Below are 25,702 nucleotides of genomic sequence, written 5' to 3' on the forward strand. Positions count from 1 at the left end.
ATTCAAAATACAATTTCGAAATTAAGTTTTTATTTTAGTTACAATTATAACATTTTGATAACACAAAATTACAAAATTATTCAACCCCAATTGCAAATTGTAACGCTATTATAATGATAAAGTGATAAACCCACCTGTACCTGAAGTTGTAGTTCCCTGCGCAGTGTTAGTACTATGTGGAGACAGGATCTTTAACGACGACTCGTCTTTACATGACCTATGGCATGTGATCGCTGTGCATTGTTGTGCGTGGCCATGATTATGTTGCGGGGACCGAAAAAAAAAATTTTTTTTTAAAATGTGAATGTACACATAACGGCCTAGCGCCTTGTGCCCAAGTTGATTCAACAAACAACACTGGCTGTGTGCAGAAATACAAGAATTACTTTATAACGGTTGTTGTGTACATTGTGTTCTCATCGCTCCCGACTCATCCCAATATTCACTATCGCTGTGTGTCTTCTGTCACTCTCCACTATCTCAACCCAACTAATGGAGGCAGATGGCTGCCGTGCATACTACAGGTGTTGGTTCGGTTCAAAGATTTCGGTTTTAAACAGGAGGTTTCTTGTCTAACAAAATGCTTACTCATTTGGGGTTCATTTACTTTTTTAGGGAGCAGGAAGTTCAGTTACAAAAACAACAGTTTTTTTTTTTGGCCCGCTTACGGCCATACTACCCTGAGAACGCTTGATCTTGGAAGCTAAGCAGGGTTGGGCCTGGTTAATACTTGGATGGGAGGCTGCCGGGGAATACCAGGTGCTGTAAGCTTGTGTAAGGGAAGGAAAACCCTGACAGAAAAACCAACTGGTCCTCCAGATTGGGGGTTAAGCAGCAGGCCAATCACCTGTTCCCGTGAAAAACTACGGATTACAGAAACCACAATTGTGGCCTTATGTGCCTCATCGCACTGAGAGCTCTAAAAAAAAAATTTCTTGGAACCATGAAAGACGGATTAAAAGTCAGTGCTCAGCTTCAGTCAGGAATGTTAAAAACTACAAACAAAACCAGGAATCCTGGACTTTGACCTGTGACCTATAGCCACATGAAGGCGATAACAAGGTCTCCTAAAGAATATATACAAAAGATTAAAGAACTGATGATTCAGCAGGATTTACAAAAAAAGTGTCTTTACTGGCCTGCCCAAAGAAATCTATCTGACCCATCTAACTGATTTACAATGCTGCTGCCTTTCAGTAAATAATATTTAAGATCACTCTGTACTGTACGTTTTATTCTCCCGTCTAATCTCTTATGTTTATCTTATTTTCTATTTACTGTAAATTTTAACTAAATTTGTTCCGTAAATCTTTGTTGAAATGTTTGTTTGAATTGGGGACTGAATTTCTGTTGTTTTGTTTAAATTTCCCTGTTCTGCTTTATGTATTGATGCCTACATTTTTAGAATCGAGTACTCTTCAATTATTCCATTGATTAATCAAGTGAGCTCCAGGTATTATTTTTATCCATTTGGTGTCACGAGCTTCACATTCTACTGTAGTATCTGTGACTTCAAGCGTTTATGGCTTTAAAAGGTGGGGCCTGGCCTGTTGAGTGGCATAGTCATCCGTGAATGAGAGTATAGAGTTGGCTGGGCCATTAGGAGTTCACTATAAATGTACTTATTACTTGATATTTTTGCTTACTGTTTGTTCAATAAAGCAATTGAAAGTGCACTGGCGGCTATGTCTACCCTTGACCACTTGCAGGGGCATTACAATACGTTCTAACTGGTAACGGTAGGCGACATTAAATTAGCTTAAATCGATATGTTGGCGATCGTAGACGTGCTGCTGTGGTACACATTCCACTTTATCTTCCTTGATAAGTGTGAAATGATTCCAAACTTTGGACTCCTCTGTCTTTTATGGACTCTTTCCTCTTGGCTCACTGCCACTGCGCAAATCATTTCTACAGAGCGGTGCGAGTGTGAGTGCAGTAACTTAAGTCCCTGCGGAAAATGATCCCTGCGAAGCTTTGAGGCAGACATTTTGCTTCGACCTTTTTTGTAATTGAATGATTCGAGGAATTCGATTACCGTAATAATGCGCATTTTCCTCCCCAAAAAATTGTCAAAAGTCAATAGTGCGCAATGGAAAAAACGTTCACATTTTATAAATGTGTGACGCCATCTAGTGGTTATGAAAAAGCTGTACACTTTCATTCCAAAATGCCACCGCCACCTAGTAGTTATAAAAAAGGTGTAGCCTACACTTTCATTCCAATATGACAGAGGGTACGTATGACTGCATATATGTACAGTTATGCTCATACGTTTACATACCCTGGCAGAATTTGTGAAATATATATATTTTTTAATATGAGTGATGAATGAACAACAACCATCATTAATTTCTTTATGGTTATGTTTTGTTTAATGATAATGCTTTTCTGAAATGCTTGGCCGTTTAATCTCAATCCCATAAAAATGTAATTAAATCTGTTTCGCCTGGTCCTTCATGTTTTCTTTTAAGAATTGTACCCATCTTACAAATTCTGCCTGGGTAATCTGTGTGTTTTGTAAGTTACTAAATAAAAGATGGGCTGTGAATTTCAAAATAAGAGCAACTAAATAAATAAAAAAGGATTACGTGTTCAAATAAAGTGCTTAACTTCAGAATAATTCTTCTGACAAAATACAGATGATACTTCATGTTTTAATCATATGGGTAGAAGAAAAATCATGCATTGTAAAAATGCATTGTACATAGGTAGAAGGGTTTTCCAGACTTTTGAGGTCAACTTTGGGGGTGCGTATTATACATGGGTGCACATTATACACGAGAAATTACGGTAATCATTGCAGCCCTAGAATAAACCCTTGAAGGATTTGACCATTTAGAGCTTATTGATTAGAATGATACTCACGTTAGACCAATGAAGCCTCTTCTACAGCCACAGAGGAATGCGTTACCAATAGCCTTACACATGCCACCGTTCTTACATGGATTTGGTACACACGCTGTTATCTCTATCTCACAGCGCCCTCCAGTGTACATCGGGTTACAGCTGCATGAAAATCCTGGCAGATAAGAAAACATACAATTAAGAATTTAGGGGTTGCACGACTTCATTTATTTTTCTTTTTTTTAACTCAACACAAATGAGATGAATGTTGACATGACATTGACTAGTTGCTGATGATACCATTGACCTTGTTTGCAGTACATTAATATAATTTAAAAAAATAATGCATCTATATTCACCAACAATGGACAGCTCATATACCAAATGTATGCTTAAGATACATATTACATTCAAGCGCATCAGTGTGGGCTTGGTAAAGAAATCCTCTCGCTCAGTGTGGCTTGCTGCTGGAACAACCAGGCAACTTTTGCACAACTTGACCAAATAGGGAATATTGTCGTAACTGGGCCCACCATAGCAGCGAGTTCATGAGAGTGGGAATTTGCAGTGTTTGCAAATAATCACAGACCTTTACTTGTGGGGGAATAATTCCCCACTCTCCTACCACTTTGATAGTGTGGGCCAAAGAATTGTTCAAAATCCTGCTTGAGTCTTTTCTTTTTCCCTTTACTGGTTGTCCCTCAATTACCAGAGCTGCACATTCAGAAATAGAAGACATTCTAAATTTAAGGTGACATAATTTAAGGTGATGGACAAATTGTATTCACTACTCATATAATGCTGCTAATGGCTCTGCCTCCCCCTCTATCCAAAAACATGTGATTAGTGACTAGTCAACGTCAGGCTCTAAATGTAATTGTGAAATAGTAAAGTTTACTAGTCGACTAGTCTGTACAACCCCTAGTAAACAATGAAGAGGTTCAATGAAAAAACAAACCGTCTTTGGGGAAAACGTGGACACACACACAATAACAATATAAAGAAAGTACATGCAAATGCATGCAAAACACAAGAAAGTCCTTTAAAACATACATTGCCTACACAAAGGAAATCTATACATTTTTACAGCACATTGGAGACACAAACTTTTCACAGCGCAAATCAGTACAGCGGGAAGCTACAATTATCACCAAGGTGTTCTCATCACTGCATGAAGAAAGAGCATTGTTATGAAGCGATCAGTTGTTTGTCCTATTATTGCTATTTGTTTTAAAATGGTTCAAATCATGCTTCAAATCTATGTCATTGGCCAAATTTAGTGTTCAATTAAAGTAACTGTTTTTGGAAAGCGGAAGGAGGTGAGAGTACAGTGTTCCCCCGCCTCTTCTCGGCACTCTTGGATTCACGTATTCATAGTTAAGTTTTTTTTAATTTCTGGAGAACACATCCTGCATCCTACAAATCTCTCATTCACTGTTTTTGTGCTCTTGTGAACGCCCCTAAGACGCCACAAGATGGAGCCAGAGGCCTGTCTTATATAAAAAAATAAAATAAAATAGTGCCCCATGGACAGTCGGCCACACGCCGTCTCAATATATTACAAATCATTTTTTTTTTTTTCTTTCTGTGAGGCATTTGCATAGAGCTAGCTTTTGTAGCCATGATGAAGTAAAAGGGGGGAATTATATCATTGCTGTCCAGTGAGTAGCACCTTCATTTGTGGTTAAGCTGTAATAACAAATCTAGAGGAAAGTAAAGTCCTACTTTTCTATTAGGCAGGGCTTTGGCGCCATCTTGTGGCATCTTGGTGCAAGGGCACAATGTTGACACATCTTAAATGTGAAAAGCTTTGTGGGGTTGGGGAGTCGTTGCTGCATTTTCCCACGCACCTTTGGGAACATTTTTGCTATTCAAATCATCTGTAGGTAATTTATTTTTTTAGGTCTAATGTTGTAAAATGGGTTTGAAATTGGGCTGTGAAATATAATGATATATATTGTAGTGCAATACAAAAACTTTGACCATAGGATAAACCACCAATTGTTTGTATAATTTTTTTCAGATTTCCTTCTTCGCTGGCCGCTACTGAGGGAATCCTGGTTTGTTTCTTTTTCTCCGCTTAGTATTATGCTTAAATTCAGCTGATTTGAGCTCGTACTGTAGTTTACAGTCAAAACACATAGAAAGATGCTATTCTCATTGGACGGCAGTGATATAATTCCCCCATTTCACTTCATCGTGACTACAAAGGTTGGCTCTACACACACAGAAAAACACGTGTGTTTCAGTATTAAACCGGTCTGAGATGGAGTGTATCACTGTATACTGTGTTGTGTATAGAGGGTGGGTCTTGCTTTGAATGAGCTAATATAATTATGAAGTTTCAATCAAATATTGAGGCCAGCCAAAATTAATACTGGGTTGCTTGTATCATGTTTGGGCAATTGATTTTTGTTTGTACTTTTGTCAGATGCTGTCACTCACCACCAGAGGGCAGGCTCATGCAGCTTCCTCCATTGCGACATGGCTGCTGCAGACAGGCGTCAGGGTAGAGGATGCAACCCAACTTCAGCTCTGTCAGTCCCACCACCTCAGCATAGTGTGAACGTTTGTTCTGCAGAGGCAGCTCATTGTTGTTCAACATGACCGAGTCCAGGCAACCTTGGAAGCCCTCAAGCAATTTCGGGTCCTTTTGGGTGTCAATGAGGCTGCGTGAAGTGGGATGCTGCACCTGGGGTCATTGTGGGCAAGTGTTAGGACAATAACTCAAGACAAAGATATCCGTGGGATATCCAGACTTCCACTGACACAAGTCCTTGACACTAGAGTACCTGTCAGAGCCCTTGAATGTTGGCTTTTTTATGGATAGTCACCCACTCAGAAATTAGCCAATCAAAGTGGGTTTCGTAACATCACGTTCTACTGCAATGCACACTACATTTGCAAATGTAGTGCCAGTTACGAAAGCAAATTAGTTTGTGGACTACACACCACAAGTAAGAAATATTTAGATGAGGATCTTTAAATATGAACAGATAACAATTAAAACATTTTGTGTTGAAATTCATGAAATTATCTATATGTACAGTATATACGCGTGTGTGCGTGCGTGCGTGTGCGTGTGTGTGTGTGTACAGCGGATATAAAAGGTCGACACACCCTGGTTCAAATGCCAGGATTTTTTTTTTAATGCAAAAGAATGAAACCAAGAGAAATCATTTCAAAACCAAAAACTATGAGTGTGACCTACAACCTGTACAACTCAATTGAAAAAATATATTTTCGGGAGGTGAAGTAAAAATAAACCACTAAGTTAATGTGGTTGCACAAGTGTGCACACCCTATTATAACTTGGGATGTGGCTATGTTTAGAATTAACCAATCACATTCAAAATCATGTTAAATGGTATTTAGCACACACCGATCACCATTTAAAGTGCCTTTGATTAATCCCAAATAAAGTTAATCTGTTCTGGTAGGCAGTCTGCAATGTGGAGGTTATTTTATTTCTTTTTCTTTTTTTTTTTAAAGTTAGTTCACTGTTTAATATTTGGACGTAATAATAGAAAGCTAAAGGATTTATTTTCTATAACAGAAACAAAACAAATGTACGTTATGGAAGACTCTAAATTGCCCGTTCGTGTGAATATGAGTGCGAATGGTTGTTTGTTTTCTGTGAAAAAGGTCACTGAAACAACAAAGGTAGGCCTTTGCACTTTACAATACTAAAGAAACCCAGTCAAATGAAATTAAATGATGGGCTCTGTTTCCCCTTCAGTGGCAAATCAACTCATCTTCATTCCAAAGCTGGTCTCCATGAATGCTATGGGTTGGTCACATGCACAAAAGTGACCTTTGAACTCACAGGTTTAAAAAAAAAAGTAATTTAGAGTTAGTCATTTTGAGTTCCAATGATCCAGGTGAGCTGTGATTTAAAAAAGAATCATAACAAAAATGTTAGATACAGATCACTGTTAAGTGAGCTGAGCTGGAACATCCATCCATTTTCTGTACCGCTTATCCTCACTAGGGTCACGGGTATGCTGGAGCCTTTCCCAGCTATCTTTGGGCGAGAGGCGGAGTACAACCTGAACTGGTCGTCAGCCACTCGCAGGGCAAATAGAAACAAACAACCATTCACACTCACATTCACACCTACGGGCAATTTACAGTCTTCAATCAACCTACTACAGATGTTTTTGGTATGTGGGAGGAAACCGCGGTACCAGGAGAAAACCCATATATATATATAGGTTTTTAAATAGCAGCTATTTTTTGCGGGCTACTCATGTGGTCCTCAGGGGCTACCTGGTACACGCTGGCACCACGTTGGTGAGCCCTGTTTTAAACAATTGTTGGGCACCATGGAAAACGTGAAAATTATCCAAAACATCGGCTGATGCAGATTCAGTATTCTGCATTACATAGACAGTATGTTGACGTCAAACATAAAATGTACCCCTACAAGTAAAACAAAATAAAATTAAAAATAAAATCAGCGCTAAATACCTTAACCAGATCGCCTTGACCTGATCCACTACCACATCATGATATAGTAAAACCTGTGTTTGGGTCAATATGTGCTTGGTGAATTAACAGATAATTTGTTATTAAGAGGACATATTCGAGGACAGTGCAGTGGACTGCATTTGACAAAGCATTAAAGTGGATCCTGAGTAACTCTAAAATATTGATACTGATTAAGAAACAAACAAAAAAAAAAGCACTGACCAGTGCTCCAAAGTAGATGGTTCTGTCTGAAGCAAGGGGTTGCATGTAGGCTTGTCCATGTCGCCTTTCAATATAGCTGTCGTCCAGAGAGAGACTGCTGAAGTTGCGGTTGATCTCCATTGCCACCGTGTGCCAGCTGCCATCGTTGATCCGGCGGCCAGAGATCCCTAACATGTCGGGACTGTCACCACCTCCGATGCCAGGTGCACAGCTGAGCTGGAACCACAGCTTTCCCTCGTCCAGCTGCTCACACATGCATAGAAACATATTGTCTGTGACTGTAACTATGGCTTGTCCTGTGGATGAATGCACCTTAAATAATCCTGGACTCTGCCAATGCTATTTTGGTTAAACAAAGACACCTTTAAGAATGAAACATTTTACAAAATGAGAGAGGAGAGAATGTACCTTAAGCATTGTGCAAGGCTCACTATGCGTGTACATGATGATTCCTCTAGTCTGCAATGTTCTGATCCTCAGACTGAGCTTGAGCTCTGTTTGGAGTCGCTCAGAAAGATGGTATTTTATGTAGCTGTTACCTGAGAAACTCAACGATGAATGGCCTAAACACACACACACACACACACACACATGCACGCACACAAGCACACCATACACACACGCATGCATGGACATGAGTCCAAAAGTGCGTTATTACATTATGTAAGAGGAAACAAGAAACTTGTGAAAATAATGTTTCTGACAGACACCTGCACACTCTCCAAGTTTGCCCGGTGGACATTGACATGCATAGCGCCCTCTGTTGACATCCACTGAAACACATTGCATGTCCGCTGGACACGGCTGGTCTTCACATTGCTCTGACAATACAGCACAGTTGATATCTAACAACAAACACAGAAAGAAAAGGAAATACAAGATTTAGCCAACATTCAATTCATTCATGTATTGTGCAGCTTGTGCTTACTGGCAAATTTTGGAAGAATGCATTCAAAGCCAATGAATATTTTTAGCATGAAAAGAGGTCTTTCCCATGTTACTGTAGAAAAACCAGTTATTGGACCTTGTGCATATTGTTGCAAAAGCAGAGGAAAAATAAACCAGTGTGATGACTCCAAAAATGGATTAGACATTACAAGGGATTATCAATGATCATCATCTTTAAAATCTAACAACTTCTTATAGAGTCACATACATTGAGATTACATATGTTATATGCGGGTGGAACGGTGGATGACTAGTTAGCACATTTGACTCACAGTTCTGAGGACCCGGGTTCAAATCCGGCCTCACCTGTTTGGAGTTTGCATGTTCTCCCTGTGCCTGCGTGGGTTTTCTCCGGATACTCCGGTAATTAAATTACATCATCCCATTACATGCAATTAGTTACTCCCTAACTGCTTACCAGTGCATGTGCAGCGTGATGTCCGATGGAAGCGCGGTGAGACAAAACTGACTCGCGGTGTGCTGTACGTTGCCAGGTTGTGTGAATCCAAGATGATGTTTTGTTCACACTGCGCCCCACGACAATCCAGCCCTGAGCAGTTCTTATCCAAGATGGCCGACACTTTAAGGACCTCCTCGAGCCGCCGCCTGGAAGCGCTAAGTTTCTGAGTGAGGTAAGCTGCCTTGTAGTACCCGCCCTCAGCTGTTTCCACAGCAACAAGCATGTCCAGCTGTTTAGTCCCACCAACTGGCTGCAGACTGAGCAGGTGCAGAGCGTCCCGTTTCTGAGAGGTGGCCGCTTGCTGCAACACCTTCAGCACGCTCTTCAGGTGCGAGGCGACAAAGTCTTGCGGCGCTACGCTCTCAAAGCGAACGGTGACAGCCTCACGCAGCATCTCAGGGGTGGCCTGCTCAACATGCACACTGACAGGCACAGGGACGGCAAAGCGGCCATCGCTAACACTGGCGTTAAGGGAGTATCTGCCAGCATCCAAACCTCCCAGAGCAATGATCTTTCCGTCACGAGGGCTAATCTTGAAGAGACTGCGATGGGCTGGCGGGGCGTGGCCAAAGGTCAATGCATCATAGGGGTCAGCATCTGTGGCGTGCAACTTTCCAATGACACCGCCGGGAAATTCATCCTCCATGGTGACAATATGAACCTCGAGTGGCAGGGCTACAGGCCTGTGCAGGCTCTCTTCGATCACCCTGACTGTCAGCATGGAGGAAGAGGACAAGCGAGGCCTCCCAGAGTCGGTCACCTAATACAAGGAGAAGGGCGAAAAGATTAGATGCGGGTACGCAGACTTCAAGCAGTGATTCCCAACTAGGCTTTGAGAGACCATCAGGGGGACTGCGGGAAATTGTCCAATTTCACTTCATTTGTTTGAAAGTTATTATTTGCTATTTACAAATGCATCTTTGTTTATCCATCTACGCCAGTGATGTAAAGTGACAGACAGAACAATCAGATGCTCTTCTATTCGACGGCACAAGGCCCAAAAAAACAATGAGTCGTGGCTTTGATGTCAGCTTTGTGTTCAATTAAACAGGGCCAGATTTTACACTGAGTAAATTTAGACAGGATAATCATTACTTCACCATTCTTACTTTTTGTGGCATTTTGTTTGGTGGTGTGCCATGAGATTTTACTAAGTTAAAATAGGTGCCTTGGCTCAATGAAAAGTAAAATATTGATTAAATTATACATCTCTTGGACTGCCAGAATGTCTTTGCAAATGTACCCATTGTACGTTAACTGGATATTACCTACCCAATTGTACTCAATTAAGGCGCTGCGGAGTGCATTTTTAACATATATTTTTTCTCTTAACAGATATAAAAAATTTTATAAAACATCGATCGAGTAACATTATAACTAGGGCTCGACCAATATGGATTTTTTTGAGGCCGATTCAGATGTTTGGCAGAATAAAATTCAGATGACCAATGAATCAGCCAATTCATTTTAAAATATATAATGAATAAAATCACTTTTTTCCTCTTTGTGGTCCCTTCATGCTTACAACAACAATAATATGAACTATAGGCAGAACATTTGACTGTTTCGCAATACTTTGTTCTTTAGTATTTGATTAACTTTAAAACAGAGAGAAAAACTGGCAAACGTTGGCAGATTTTATGCCGATTTTGTCCGATTTCTTTAAATGTTTTTATTTTTTAAAATGTAATTATCTATGTTGTAATATATTTATGTGTGGGGGGGGAAAAAAGGTAAAACTCAGCAACATGTGATTTTTGCCGATTTGAAAAGGCCAATTAAATCGTTCGGCCCTACTTATAGCCTTCCAAAGTATTTCCACCTATAACTCAAGGGTAACTCATCCATCCATTCTCAATACCGCTTATCCTGTTCAGGGTCACGAGGCGCTGAAGCCTATCCCAGCTGACTTGGGGCGAAAGGCGGACTACACCCTGGGCACGGACAACCATTCGCACTCAATTTTACACTGTCACTGAGTGGGAACTGAACCCACGCTGCTCACACCAAAGTCAGGCAACTGTACCACTACACCATTAGAGACCTCAGATTAAACCATTTCAGGATAAAGCATTTTCAGTATTTGTTTAAAAAAGTGCCTGCTTTATTTCAGTGTGCTATGGTTTGTTTTCTCCGGGTGTTTATTCCTCTGTGCGTCTGCCCTGGAGTTGTGCTTGTCGTGTTTTGTTTCCCCTGTGTCTCTGGATACTTGCCTCACATCAACACCTGCAGATAATTTGGTGCTGTTTACACCTCCTCCCTACTGCAATACAAAATACACCCACTAATCTATTTTCTGGTTGCTAGTTTATTTCCAGATGTATAAGAAGACATATGTTTGTTTAAAAATGTTGCTTAGCACGGCCTTTCTCTAGCCAAACCATCTAAAATATACGTTCTGTTTCCATCTGTTTCAAGCCTTTTGACATACCACGCTCAGCCACTCACACACCAGTCACAGTCAAAGAAACAATGAACAATGGTTTATTGCTTTTTGTTAATAATCTTCCATATTTTTAAGGATGTCTTCATCTTCAGACATCTTGATAGAGTGTAAGAACACAACACTACACAATAAATCAGGTTATATCCATCATTTCCCCACTGCAGCATCTGGCAGAAGAAACTATTATAGTTATTTTGTATTTCCTTGCAATCTGAAGTGAAACCAAAAACTTGCTCACTATATTAAGAAGAATACAAGAATACATTACAATTCTTATTATTTATGGTACTTCCAAAGGAAGTTGACTGTACCTGTATATGAACAACATATTTGGTTGCGAGGTCTCTCCTGAACACCTGATTGGCCACAAGTGTTCCGTCTTGTTCCAGCTCAAATTCTCCACCCTCATTTCCAGACAAGATGTGGAAGTCAAATGGCGGGCCGTTATGGGATGAGTCCAGGTCGATAATGGACAGCTGGATGATGCTGGTGCCAATTGGCTTGTTTTCCTAGGGGAGGAAACAAACTGTTAATTGGATCTGCCAAATTGGATAGTAATCTCTTCTCACACGTTGATTCTGAGTGGTAGAATGTTGCTAAATTTAATGTAATTCCTTTTTAGTTGCTATAGCATAACCAACACTACAGGTGCATTTCAATAAATTACAATGTCAAGGAAAACTCAATTTAAGTTATTCAATTCAAAAAGTGAAACACACCATCACAAAATTCATACCGTGAAATATTTATAGATTTTATGTCATAATTTTGATAATTATTGCTTACAGTTATGGAAACCTCACAGAACCATGGATGGCAAAAAATATAAAATAATGTATTACATAAGAACCCATATAAATGTTTAGTCCAGAAATGTTGGCTATCTGAAAAATTTTCACTGATATGCAGTACTTTGGTTGGAGCTCCTTCTGCATGAATTACTGCATCAATGCAGTGTGGCAGTGTGGCACGGTGGTCGACTGGTTAGCACACTGCCTCACAGTTCAGAGGACCCGGATTCAAATCCGGCCTCGCCTGCGTGGAGTTTGCATGTCCTCCCAGTGCCTGCGTGGGTTTTCTCCAGGTACTCCAGTTTCCTCCCACATCTCCAAAACATGCATGGTAGGTTAATTGAAAACTCTAAATTGCCCATAGGTGTGAATGTGAGTGTGAATCAGAATGTGGCATAGAGGCAATCAGCCTGTAGCACTGCTGAGGTGTTATCGAAGCCCAGGTTGTTCCGACAGCAGACTTCAGCTTGTCTGCGTTATTGGGTCAGGTGTCTCATATCAACCTCATGGCAATACTGTTCAGGTCAGGCAAGTTTGCTGGCCAATCAAAAACGGTAATATTGTGGTCATTCACACAGCTTTTGGTATAGTTTTGGCAATGTGGGCAGGTAAAAGCAAAAGCAACATCTTGATAAAGCTTGTCAGCAGAAGGAAGCATGAAGTGCTCTAAAATTCCCTGGTAAAATACTGCATTGAATTTAACTGCATCATCATTTAACACCACCTTGAGGCAGGCACGGTGTTGTCCCCAAAGCCACCACCATCATCCCGGTCCCAAATAAGTCATCTACCTGCTGCCTCAATGACTGCCGTCTGGTAGCGCTCACTCCCATCCTGATGAAGTGCTTCGAGCAGCTAGTCATGCACCACATCAAGTCCTCCCTACCCCCCCCTCCTTGGACTCCTTCCAGTTTGACTATTGGTCCAACCGGTCAACCGATGACGCCCTCTCCACCACCCTCCACTCTGCCCTCATCCACCTGGACTCTAAGGACTCATATGTCAGACTGCTGTTCATAGACTTCAGCTCCACATTCAATCCCATCATACCTCAACAACTGATTTACAAACTGGACCAGCTGGGGCTCAACACTTCAATATGCAACTGACTGCTGGACTTTCTGACAGGGAGACCGCAGGCAGTACGGGTCGGCAGCAACACATCCCGCACCATAACTCTGAACACGGGGGCCCTTCAAAGTTCTGTGTTGACCCCCCTCCTCTTCACCCTGCTGACCTATGACTGCACACCAACATACAGCTCCAACCTCTTCATCAAGTTTGCAGACGACACAACTGTGTTGGGTCTCATCAGCAACGAGGACGAGACAGACTACAAGAGTGAGATGAGCCACCTGGCTGGGTGGTCCACGGACAACACTCGCTCCCTAAATGTGGAGAAAACCAACGAGATTGTTGTGGATTTCAGGAGAGTCCACTCCCTGCATGCTCCCCTGAACATTAACGGTGCTGTGGTGGAGAGAGTGTGCAGCACCAGGTTCCTGGGAGTGCACATCACCGAGGACCTCTCATGGACCAGCGACACATCATCATTGGCCAAGAAAGCTCACCAGCGTCTCAGCTTCCGCAGGAAGCTGAGAAGAGCCAGAGCCCCTACCCCCATCATGTGCTCGTTCTACAGAGGGACCATAGAGAGCATCTTGACCAACTGCAGCACTGTGTGGTATGGAGCATGCACCGCATCCTGCCGCAAGACTCTCCATCGCATAGTGATGGCAGCTGAGAAGATCACTGGAACCTCTCTTCCTCCCTGCAGGACATTTACAGCACCTGCCTCACTCGCGAAGCCCTCCGCATAGCGGGGGATGCCACCCATCCATCATGCAGCCTCTGCAGGAGACTGCGGAGTCTGCCCGCTCTTCTGTCCTCTGCCCATCTGAATTCTGATGCCCCACAAACATGCACACACACCCACATCAATACACGCGCACACGCACACACACACACACACACCAGACCTAGGGTCGCACCAGCCACTTTAAGCAGCAGGGGTTTTGTCATCTAATTTATATACGTATGTCTTATTTGTCTTGGTTCTCTGACCTTGACTATGTTGCACACGTCACCTGATCTTTGATATTTGTACATTTAATTAACACTTTTCATACTGTCCATACCATAGTTTTCTTTTGTAGCACCGCAGGCCCTTGAGTACCGTAATTTCAATCCTCTGTATGTGTTACGCATATTGAAGAATTGACAATAAAAGCACCTTGTACCTATTTGTGGGTCTGTCGACATGACATTTACCTGGATGACAGTGGTGAGGTTGGCGGGTGAGAAGGTAGGCGGGTTGTCATTGATGTCAGAGATGTCAATCTTGACCATAACAGTGGAGGACAGAGGTGGGATTCCACTATCCAGAGCTCTGACGGCCAGTGAGTAGCCAGGAACCTAGGTGGCAAGAATTATTTTTAAAGAACTGCATTGATCCTGATTTACTATCAGTAACGGAAACTGGGCTATTAACTGGACAATGTCACAGAAAATTATTACAACATCCTCCACTAAAAATCAGTGACTTTAAGGGCTTTACTTTTGTAGACGGTTACAGGGCGCAAAAACAAGCATATCCTGAGTTTCATTAAAAGCACGAGGCTCGCTACGTGCGTTTGCCAATTTGGCAGACCAGTCTGAAACAGGTGGGCATTGCAGCACAGCGAGGGTGTGCCCCTGACGATGTGGCCAGCGGTGTGATTTGGTGGCAGACAGTGTGTTTAAACATGCCTGTTGAGACCATGTCTAAATAGTGGTGCAAGCTGTTCCAGCGTGATTTTGGTGAATTTGATCAGGGCACAGGCAGACAGATTCTGAGCTCTGTGGACGTGTGATGAATGTCAGTATGTATGTATTGTATTCCATTCATTAATATGTGAACAGTGGGCATCAAACACTTTGAATCATTGGATAAATAAATTCATTGAACATATTATTAGTATTCCCTAATTTTTTTCTCACTTAATGCCAGCCATTTTTCAGAAATTGGGAGAGCCGGGTACCAGAAATGTTTTGACAATTTTGACTAATGTTTAAATGCCTACAGAAAATTCTGTTCTGTAGCTATAGAAACATAGAACCAACCAAAAGATTTAACACTCTTCTTTCATCTGGAAAAAAAGTACATTTCTACCTTTTACCTTTCGTTAGTAAACAGGAGTTGAACATAGGTTCCAAGAAAAAAAAAGGGAGAAGAAGCATTTCTTGAAAAGAGGCATTTCAAGCATTTTTTTTTTTTTTTGCTTTTATGATAGCTCAAATATCTAAACAATGCTTCCCAACTATATAAAAATATAAACAACACAAAAAAAGTATTTTGATTGAAAAATAACAGTATATTTACAAGTGCAGCATGCATTTTCACATTTATGATGCACAAGCTTTGAAATACAGTGGCTGAAATAAGTATTGAACACGTCACCATTTTTCTCACTAAATATACTTCCAAATGTGCTATTGACCTGAACAATGACCTTAACAATAATAACAGATCATACCATACATCATTCAAACTTACCTTTGGGAATGATAAGAAAATGAAAGACGCACAAACCTCCTTTACATTTTTTACAACTTCTAAATAACCATATTTTCACGACCATAGGGGCGCACCGTATTAAAAGGCGCAGTCTCAGTTACGGGGTCTATTTCTGTATTTAACACATACATAAGGCGCAACGTATTATTGGGCGCGGGCATGGTAAAACATACGATAGCTTAAAACATACGGTAGCATGCATGCACGCTAAAACAATGTTTTTAAAAAGGCAGCGGGAGCAAAACTGAGTTCAGTTGTACTTTATTTAAGTATTTAACAATGTATTCACCTTATTTTTTGATCAATCCTCATCCACAAATCCATCAAAGTCCTCATCTTCTGTATCCGAAATGAACAGCTGGGCAAGTTCTCAAACAAACACACCGGGTTCCCTCTCGTCATTGTCCGAGTCAGTTTCGTTGCCGGGGGGCTGTTCAGCAATGATGCCGGCTTTCGCAAAAGCTCGGACAACAGTCAAAGCAAATACCTTAGCCCAAGCATCCACAATCCATTCACATATGGTGACGTAACTCGCCGGGCGTTGCCTCCCAGTCTTAGTTGCACTTGGTTTTTCATGATGGGTGCGCATGGAGTCACAGATCAACAGGGACGGTGAAGTGGAAAAAAAACATCCTGTCTCTTTACGTGCACCTCACTCAGCCACTCTCTCATTTTCTCTTTGTCCTTGCAGCCCTTTTGATTGGCCATAGGTGGCATTTTCTGACCATTACCATGGCAACCAAGCACAACAGTAGGGTAGCAACGTTGATCGATCGGTAAATTGAGAGCTTCGCCTTTCAGCTTAGCTCCTTCTTTACCACAAGGGGCCGATACAAAATCTGCATCACTGCACTCCGCCTCACTTGTGAACAAGATCCCAAGATACTTGAACTCCTCCACTTGGGGCAGGATTTCATCCGCGACCTGGAGAGGACACTCCACTCCACCCTTTTCCCCACCGACTCGCAACGTCCTGAGTCGAGGTCAGTAGCGCCCCATCCCGACCATACACAGTGTTGATGGTGCACTGCTTCCCCTGCCTGAGATGCTGGATGGTGGACCAGAATTTCCTCAAAGCCATCCGGAAGTCTTTATATAAAAGTAATCAAAACTCTGGATGCCTCTTTATTTATTTTTTTACTCTGGGCTAGTCAAAGCCCTGACTTCATTGCAACACTGTCCCTCCGTTCCCTTCATCAATGAAAGGTAATGAATGCTGTACTTGGTATTGGCCTAGCAGTACAGGGGTGTGAGGTGAGCAGTAGCTCAATTTCAAAATGGTGTGACTTATTTATTGCCTTTTCATCATATAGGGGAATGTTTACTAATGCTGAATACACACACACACACACACACAGTTTGTTTCCCTGATATGTTGCATTGTTCTATAGATAGCAGTGTATTTGTTTTATCTTTCTCTTCACTGAGAAAAAAAAAAAGTACTAATGAAGTACAATGGGGCGAAAAGCCAATGTAACAGCAAAACAATGTGAGGAATATGATAACAACCCAAATTAATTAAAAAAAAACATCTCTGACTTCCTTAGGAGAGGTAGAGACAGAGAGAGACTGTGAGGGAATGCTCGAGACAATCATAGAAAGAAAGAAGACACCATTGTCAGACACATGCAAACACACAACCACAGGAACCACTGCTCAGTGTGTGATAACCCCTAAAACCCTTTCATCAGCCTAAAGCTTTGATCCCACCCACTCGACTTCAACTACACTCAGATGGCTCATGGACCACACTCATTAATTCTTTATGATAGAAATCTCAACGTTACAGACGTTTTCAAGCACTGCAGACGAATTGGAGATGCCAAAGAAGCAGAAAATAGTGAAGGGTGAGAAAACTACTGAGGTGAGGAGACAAAGGTGGCAGTATGTATTCATGTTCAAATGTATTGCGCTCATATGTGAGACTTCCAAGGTAAATGTGCGTCTGGCTTTCCTGGTCAGGTGTGAATATTTGCCATGTGCTTTGGTTTTCATTCCAAATTCATCTACTTTCCAGAGTTCTCATTGGCTGTCTCCAGGAGCTTTCTTCCAGAAATATGAGATCAGATTAGGGCCCCATTTTCTCTGTGTTGTTCTACTGATAATTGTTGGGAAATATTTAGGTGAATAATGTACGATTTATTTAGATTTTTTTTTTTTAAATATCTACCCCATCATACGACAGGAGTGAGAGAGAGGACTTAAAAAGAAAGGCCGTTGTTTTGGTCACTAACATTTCAGATGCGTACAATGCCTGTGTTCGCGTGCGCGTGTGTTTGTGTTTGCGCTCTCACTGTCTCACGATCCAGATGCTTGTTGACCTTGACGATCCCGCTGAGTGGGTCAATGAAGAACTGGTTGTCTCGGTCCCCACTCACAATGGAGTACAGGATGGCCCCATTCAGCTGACTGTCCATATCCTCCGCCACCAGCTGCAAAAGACACACACACACACAAACAAACATTACAAATATCAGTCTGTCTTGATTCAAGTGTCAGGTTTCAGGGATTTACACCCTTTGGTTTTTACCCTTTCTCGAATTTCGACTCTAGGGATCAATAAAGGATTATCTTATCATAAAAGTCATTCAATTCTTGACTTAATCAAAACTTTACTCATAACAGTTACATGTGTGTTCAATTCCTTGATACAATACTTTATATTTTCTATTTTTGAACAAGACCACTTTAAAATGGTATTATTATCATTATTATTTATTATTATCATTATTATGAAATCCGTATGATGTGGCAAAGTTGTTATTAACAACAGACCTATAAACACTTCTTTCATTCCTTGTTTCAAAAAGCATTGGTTCCATAATATCCTGTATGTTGTAACACTAGAAAATATACTGTATATGCATTTTTATTACTAACATTATGCTTCCTTATCTTGTTTCCCTACTTTACTTTATTTTTCGTGTTTAATTACTAAAATATGTATGCTTGCATGTGTTTATATGTACAACTGTAACAGCGTGTGTGTGTGCATGTGTATGCGTGTACTAAATGCATACACGTGTGTGCAAATAGCACGTTGTCTGTTTTGTTCCTGTTCTTCTGTTTATTATGTACAGCACTTTGTGCTGCATTTTCTATGCATGAAAAGTGCTATATAAATTAAGTTTTGATTTATTGATTGATTGATAACACAGCACAGTTCAAAAATTAACAACTAACAATGAGCAGCAACAATAAATGCAAAAGCCATGATATATTCATGATATTAACAAAATGTGTTGCTTATCATACTTTCGCCGCAATTTCCTATCATTACACTGGTCAACAACAAATTTATTGTCAAAATCAGTTGAAAAAACAACTTTCATTCATTCATTCATCTTCCGGTGCACTTATCCTCATTAGGGTTGTGGGCGTGCTGGAGCCTATCCCAGCTATATCTGGGCGAGAGGCGGTGTACACCCTGAACTGGTCGCCAGCCAATGGCTGGGCACATAGAAACAAACATTTGCACTCACATTCACACCTACGGGCAATTTAGAGTCTTCAATGAACCTACCCTGCATGTTTTTGGGATGTGAGAAGAAACCGGAGTACCCGGAGAAAACCCACGCAGGCATGGGGAGAACATGCAAACTCCACACAAGCAGGGCCGGGATTTGAACCCCGATCCTCAGAACTGTGAAGCAGATGTGCTAACCAGTTGTCCACCGTGCTACCCATAGACAATTTACAAAAAAAATAAAATAATTTAACCCAGTGTTATTTATTCATAAATGTTATTTGAGCATGATGAATCATGGTGTTTCGATCCAAAAGGTCAATCAATGACTCATCAACTGATCTAAACATACAGGACCTGTACAACTGACTCTCCGATGGTGGCATCCTCTGACACAACAGTGGTATAGAGGTCACGGCTGAACATGGGGGCGTTGTCATTGACATCTGTCACATTTATCTTCACTGTAGTAATGGCACTCAGTGGAGGCGTGCCCCCATCTTGAGCCTCCACTGTTAAGAAGTAGTCCCTGCAGGTTTCATAGTCCAGTGACTGGGCAACTATAATGGCACCTAGAGGGAAGTGAGTGCAGAAAAAGCAAAACTTGTGAATATGATGTAGTATCCATCCATTCATCCATTTTCTGAGCCGCTTCTCCTCACTAGGGTCGCGGGCTGCTGGAGCCTATCCCAGCTATCATCAGGCAGGAGGCGGGGTACACCCTGAACTGGTTGCCAGTCAATCGCAGGGCACATAGAAACAAGCAACCATTCACACTCACATTCACACCTACGGGCAATTTAGAGTTGTCAATCAACCAACCATGCATGTTTTTGGGATGTGGGAGGAAACCGGAGTGCCCGGAGAAAACCCACGCAGGCACGGGGAGAACATGCAACATGGATTGAACCCTGGTCCCCAGAACTGTGAGGCAGACGCTCTAACCGTCGTTCACCGTGCCGCTATGATGTAGCATAACTCATAAAAATAAATAAATACATAATCAATGAGAGCATTGTCTCCAGTGTGTCGTGAGTGAATTTAACAACAATAATACCTGTCACACTCACCAGAAAGAGAATGGATACTGAACTTTCCATGCTCATTTCCTGATCGTATACTGTAGGTAATCTCAGCATTGGTCCCGATGTCCTTGCTAGCAGCGTACACTGTGAGAATCTTGGTGCCCACTGCCACATCTTCTGGGATGGTCACCAACTGATCACGACGCTCAAACACTGGTGGGTTGTCATTTATATCCAGTACAGTGATTGTAACATTGGCAAATGAAGAGAGGGGCCCAGGTGAACCCTGATCTGATGCGCGGACTTTTATCTGATAAGATGGCTGAATCTCTCTGTCGAGGATTCGTTCAAGCACCATGATCCCTGTTGACTTATCAATAGAGAATGAACCATCAGCAGAGTCTTCCAAGGAGTAGACGACCGTACGTCCTGGACCAGCTGTGTAGACAAAATAAGTAGGTCAAAGTCATTTTCCACCTCGAAAAAAAACAATGTTTGACCAAACAAAAGTTTGAAAAATGACAAAGATCAATCTAAAGACAAGATTACATGAGGAGTGAGGATTAAATGCTAAAATTATAGAATAATCTTAACATTGGTCGAATTCATTCTCTGGTCTGAAAATGGCTGTAATAATGTTTTATTAATTCATCAGCAAATTTACTGCTTTTTTTCTAAAAACTTAACAGCTAGTAATATAGACCACATACAAACAATAAAATTATCCTTTCATATGTGTTGATGCAGCCAGATGATGCCTCTTCCATGGTAGAAAGTGGTTTGGGCATTGAATGGAAACTTTAAATCTTGAACATAATATACTCTCATGTAATGAGGAAAAGACACTTTTTTTTTTTTTTTTTTTGCATAACGATGTCATACATACAGTATTCAAGATGGGAGTTCATTGATATTAAAATTAAAAACATCACCTTCATCAGGATCTATGGCTTGGATACGAGTGAGAAGGGCTTTTGTGGCAGTGTCTTCATATACACTAGCTGTATAGTGTGGCAGGGTAAAGATGGGTGGGTTGTCATTCACATCTGTCACTTCCACCCACACCACAGCACGGCACCACCGCCCACCACCATCAGTTGCTAAGGCAACCAGCCAGTAGTTGGGCGTCACCTCTCGGTCCAGAGCTACAGACGACTTGATCTCACCTGGTTAATGAAGTTATTAACAGCATGTGAACAGATTGAAGAAAACACCGTTATGATGTTTTGTGTTGAGGTGTGCACTATGAAAGGCTGGTAACCGAACCACAAGAATAAGGTTACGACAAACGTGAACTCAGCCACATGTCCAGTGTTTTTAAGACCAGGTAAAAACTCTTTTTTTCCCTCATGCCTATGATTGAGCATTTTATAGCATTTCCATTTTTAAATCATTTTTCCTGCACTGTACTTTTTTTTCCCTCTTTGCATTTAGTTACCTTGTCTATGAAATGCGCTATATAAGTGAATTTGGTTTGCTTTGCTTTAGATGTTGAAGCATTTTACATACTACTGGCGGTGGCGTTGCCATTTTGAATGGCACCCTGTGCGAGACCCTTCTATGGTGCACCCCCACAATCATTTGCTCCCTCGTCATCATTGTTAATGTATAGAGTGTAGAAGGGAAGCATAGCTAATAATGGAATAAATCCTGTCCTGTGTAAACAAATTCAAACAGGAGTATATTGTTTTGTCTCAACCTTTGTATTGGCGGGTCTAATGTTTACCTAATGTTAGCTAGTAATGCAAGTTGCTCCCCCCCGCCCCCCAAGTGTTTTGAGTTTCATTTTGTATACATCATTACATACAGTACTTTATACTGTAGACAATGTAAACGAGTTGTTAAAAAAAAGTACAGCATATCCATTCATACCGGTGTCTGGGTCAATACTGAAGTCATGGGATCCTAGGCCATGCAAGGAGTACTGGATCCACGCGCTGATGCCCACATCTTTATCAGTAGCACCGACCTTTAGCAGCACACTATTCACTGGGATATTCTCCGGAATAGATGCTGTATAGAGTGCCTGTGGACATACATTCACAAACACACTCAAACACACAGCCCTTGGATTAAATAATTTATGAAGCTTTGACAGCAGCTTGCTACATTCTGTCTGAAATAATTTATAGTCCTCTGATACATCCAAATCCAGTGCATCCAAACAATGAAAACAGTGGCCAACAAGAATCTTAATAGTCACCTGGTCACAAATGGGTTTGTTATCATTGGCATCCGTCACTGTGACCTCCACGGTTGCTTGGGAAACAAATAGTCCATCGCTTGCAGTAACATTAATAATGTAGAGGTTGCGTTGCTCCCTGTCCAGCAGCCCTTTCACATACATTTTCCATTCACCCTGAACTAGACCCAGCGCAAACACACCTCGATTGTTCCCACCTGTAAAACATAAACACGGGGCAATGAATCTGGTGTCTGAGTAGTGTACACAGTTTGTTCATTCGTAATAAAAGCTGATCAGACTATCCACCCATCCATCCATTTTCTGTACCGCTTATCCTCACTAGGATTGCGTGCCTGGTCAGACTATACAAGCAAATATTCTGTACATTACTTTATGCTAGTTTAATTACTATAACTGTGGACAAGCATTAATATTAGGTACGTGAATAATCCTGTACATGCATGTACAACATGGTAAACTGTTAATAGAGACTATTATAATGAGAAATACAGAGAGAGTTCAAACCTCATCATTTAAAGAGCTTGCCATTTCAGCAACAATAAATGCCAAAGCCTAAGACAATCACAACTTTAAGAGCATACTGTAGACATTTTCATAATTCCATTTGAACAAGGACTGAAAGCACAGTCATGGTGCATACTTTGGTAGTTTTCCATTATAACGTGTGGAAAATGCAGATGACAGAGATGAGCTAAACCTCTCTGTAGCCTTCCCAACATGCTTCTTCATTACTCGAGTCAAATGAGCATGTCAAAGGTTTTTTTCACTATAAATATAAGTATGTTTTCTCATGCTACTTTGGCGTGTTCACAAGGGGAAACAATTGGTTACACTTGTATTATTCAAGATGAATTAAACACAAGATCTCTAAAATAATATGACATTGTATGAATCATATTCCATTATTTATATCCTGCAGCAATGTTTTAGAAAGCCAATTTAAATCTTAGTTTGATAGGAATTCCATAAATTTAAATGGTTTGACCTATTTGCTGTTCTTTTACTTAGTAGACACTGGTCTAAAAATGATATTATTCCTCTGGTCAACCCATTAGTTGTAGGTTACATCTCACAAGCGCTTTCAATACCTTACAGATAGAAAAGCTCAACACAAGTGAATCCCATATAATAGTTTCCTTCTCAACTGTCAAGTGTAAGGGCAAGCTATTCGGGGTACATGTTTTCTTCCACCAAAAAGTTAATTTGATCTTTTATCTCCTGTCTCTTGGTGGTGCCGCTCTCAGTCTCATGGGATGTTCCAACTTCATTAGCATCTTATTTGTCAATGAATGAAGTAATCCTTTGATCTAAATGCATTCTATTAATGCAAGTACAGAACTAATCCCGCTTTCATTAATTTTTATTGTTTCTTTTGCCCTCAATAAGCGTGTAAGTCTACTTTTAATTTTTCTCGCTAAAATACTTCATACAAATTAAACTCATTTCCTTTTGGAAAAGAACACAACATGGGACTCATTAAGTTCCCAGTGAAATCCCTCAATGAATTTTCGGCTAACCTCACAATTTTACAATGTTTTCAACAACTACAGAAAAAAAATAAAAATAAATCACTCCAGATTTGCCACAGTGTTTAACAACAAATATGCTGTTTGTTATGTATTTGATCTTTAGAGAATTTTAGTTTTCAGATTATTTGAGTTATGAAACATTTTTTGGAGCCCTTAATGTTTCTCTGTGAATAATTTCCCGAATAAAACAATACAATGATGTATTTATTTTGTTACCATAATCATTGGCTTACCCAAACTCTTATCCTGCATACACATTCCAAGAAGCCAAAACTTACAAAAAGTCAACGTTATTTTAATATACATTATTTTAAATACAACAATAAAAAAACTGTTCTTACCAGTTATGTGATAGCTGACTTGTCGGTTAATGGCAGAACTGTCATCATCTCTCGTGTTCAGCACAGCAACCACTTCTCCTGGTGAGACACTTTCGTTAACTGTACCAATATACCGTTGCTCCAGGAAAATGGGTGGGTTGTCATTGATGTCTGATACTGCCACTGTAACAGTGGTGGTGCTGGAAAGAGATAATGCCTCCCCTAGATCTGATGCAATCACTGTGAATGTGTATGATGGATTGGTCTCATGGTTCAGGTTCTTGCGGGTGGAAATCCAGCCTGCGTTGGAGTCAATACTGAACATTCCAGTCAATGCATTGGAATCACGCTCTGAATGGATGAAGCCCCCAAGACTGTATATTACTTGTCCATTAGCAGCTGAGTCTCGGTCGTGTGCTTGGACTTGAATAACTCTGGTACCAATTGGCATTCCTTCCAAAACAGTGGCTTCATAGGAGATCGAATCAAAGGATGGTTTATTGTCATTTTGGTCTAGTACTTTAACGTCAACATCGACAGAAGTTACAGAATCCAGCTTGGCCTGTTGCACAGTGGCAATAACCTTGAAGTGGTATTCTTTGATAATCTCATGATCCAAAAGCTTATCAATCTTGATAACACCTGTATCTTTTTCGACCACAAACACCTCATCTTTGTTGTTTTCTCCATTCTCTCCATTCACCAGGGAAAATGTAGCTGTAAGGGTGTCATATCCAGGAGGATTGTTAAGGTGGACCATACCTATAGCATGGCCTATTAGTGTGTCCTCTGGTATGCTAAATAAGTATGGATGTTGACTAAATGAGGGAATGATGGAATCTGGAGAAAGAACATGCATGTAGACTGACACTAGAGAGTGGCGAAATGGATTTCCACAATCCACCGCTTTTACAAAAAAAGATAACACAGAGTTCCTCAAATGACTGAAGCTTCCTTTTGTCACCATCCAGCCATTTTCAGGATCAATCTCCAAAATGTCTGCCACAGGGGTGTGTGCCTCACTGTAGAGCGAATATGTAACCCTGGCATTGGCACCATCATCAGGATCACTGGCGTGAATCTGTGTCACTAAAAAACCATTAGCCACATCAGATTTGACAGAAGCTCTGTATTCAGTGGCACTGAAATGAGGTGCATTATCGTTGTCATCCAAAAGTGTAACTTGCACTGTACAGTAAGAAGCACGTCCACCTGAGTCTTGGGCAAGCACAGTCAATACTATGTCTTTATTCGCAGAGTCCTCACGATCAAGCTTTTCCAGTGTGGTGATTTGGCCACTTGCATCAATGCTGAATTGGTTCTTGCCAACATCATTGACAAAGGAATAAGCAATATGACCAAATACACCTGGGTCTGCATCTGCTGCCTTTACCTTTAATTTTAAAAAGACAAATA

At 41.0% G+C, this 25,702-nt stretch overlaps 1 protein-coding gene and 1 pseudogene across 6 annotated transcripts in view; one reads left to right on the top strand and one right to left on the bottom strand.

The window, feature by feature from the left end:
• Positions 1–25,702, bottom strand: part of fat3a (FAT atypical cadherin 3a) — a 182,085-nt gene that overhangs the window by 11,681 nt on the left and 144,702 nt on the right. For 5 of the 6 annotated variants that reach the window (XM_061681170.1, XM_061681168.1, XM_061681171.1 and 2 more), the window contains 15 exons: positions 24,308–25,679; positions 22,435–22,631; positions 22,104–22,257; positions 21,164–21,397; positions 20,277–20,669; positions 19,564–19,778; positions 18,035–18,172; positions 14,456–14,599; positions 11,705–11,902; positions 8,906–9,707; positions 8,250–8,384; positions 7,948–8,102; positions 7,540–7,782; positions 5,293–5,539; positions 2,869–3,022 (listed from right to left, as the gene is read on the bottom strand). In XM_061681170.1, coding sequence (XP_061537154.1) covers positions 2,869–3,022; positions 5,293–5,539; positions 7,540–7,782; positions 7,948–8,102; positions 8,250–8,384; positions 8,906–9,707; positions 11,705–11,902; positions 14,456–14,599; positions 18,035–18,172; positions 19,564–19,778; positions 20,277–20,669; positions 21,164–21,397; positions 22,104–22,257; positions 22,435–22,631; positions 24,308–25,679 — 4,781 coding nt within the window. Of the gene's footprint in view, positions 1–2,868; positions 3,023–5,292; positions 5,540–7,539; positions 7,783–7,947; positions 8,103–8,249; positions 8,385–8,905; positions 9,708–11,704; positions 11,903–14,455; positions 14,600–18,034; positions 18,173–19,563; positions 19,779–20,276; positions 20,670–21,163; positions 21,398–22,103; positions 22,258–22,434; positions 22,632–24,307; positions 25,680–25,702 lie in introns of those variants that run through there. The other variant, XM_061681172.1, reaches the window with a different exon arrangement.
• On the top strand, positions 663–771 carry LOC133405647 (5S ribosomal RNA; annotated as a pseudogene).

Source organism: Phycodurus eques, chromosome 7, assembly GCF_024500275.1.
Source record: "Phycodurus eques isolate BA_2022a chromosome 7, UOR_Pequ_1.1, whole genome shotgun sequence".
Taxonomy (NCBI): domain Eukaryota; kingdom Metazoa; phylum Chordata; class Actinopteri; order Syngnathiformes; family Syngnathidae; genus Phycodurus; species Phycodurus eques.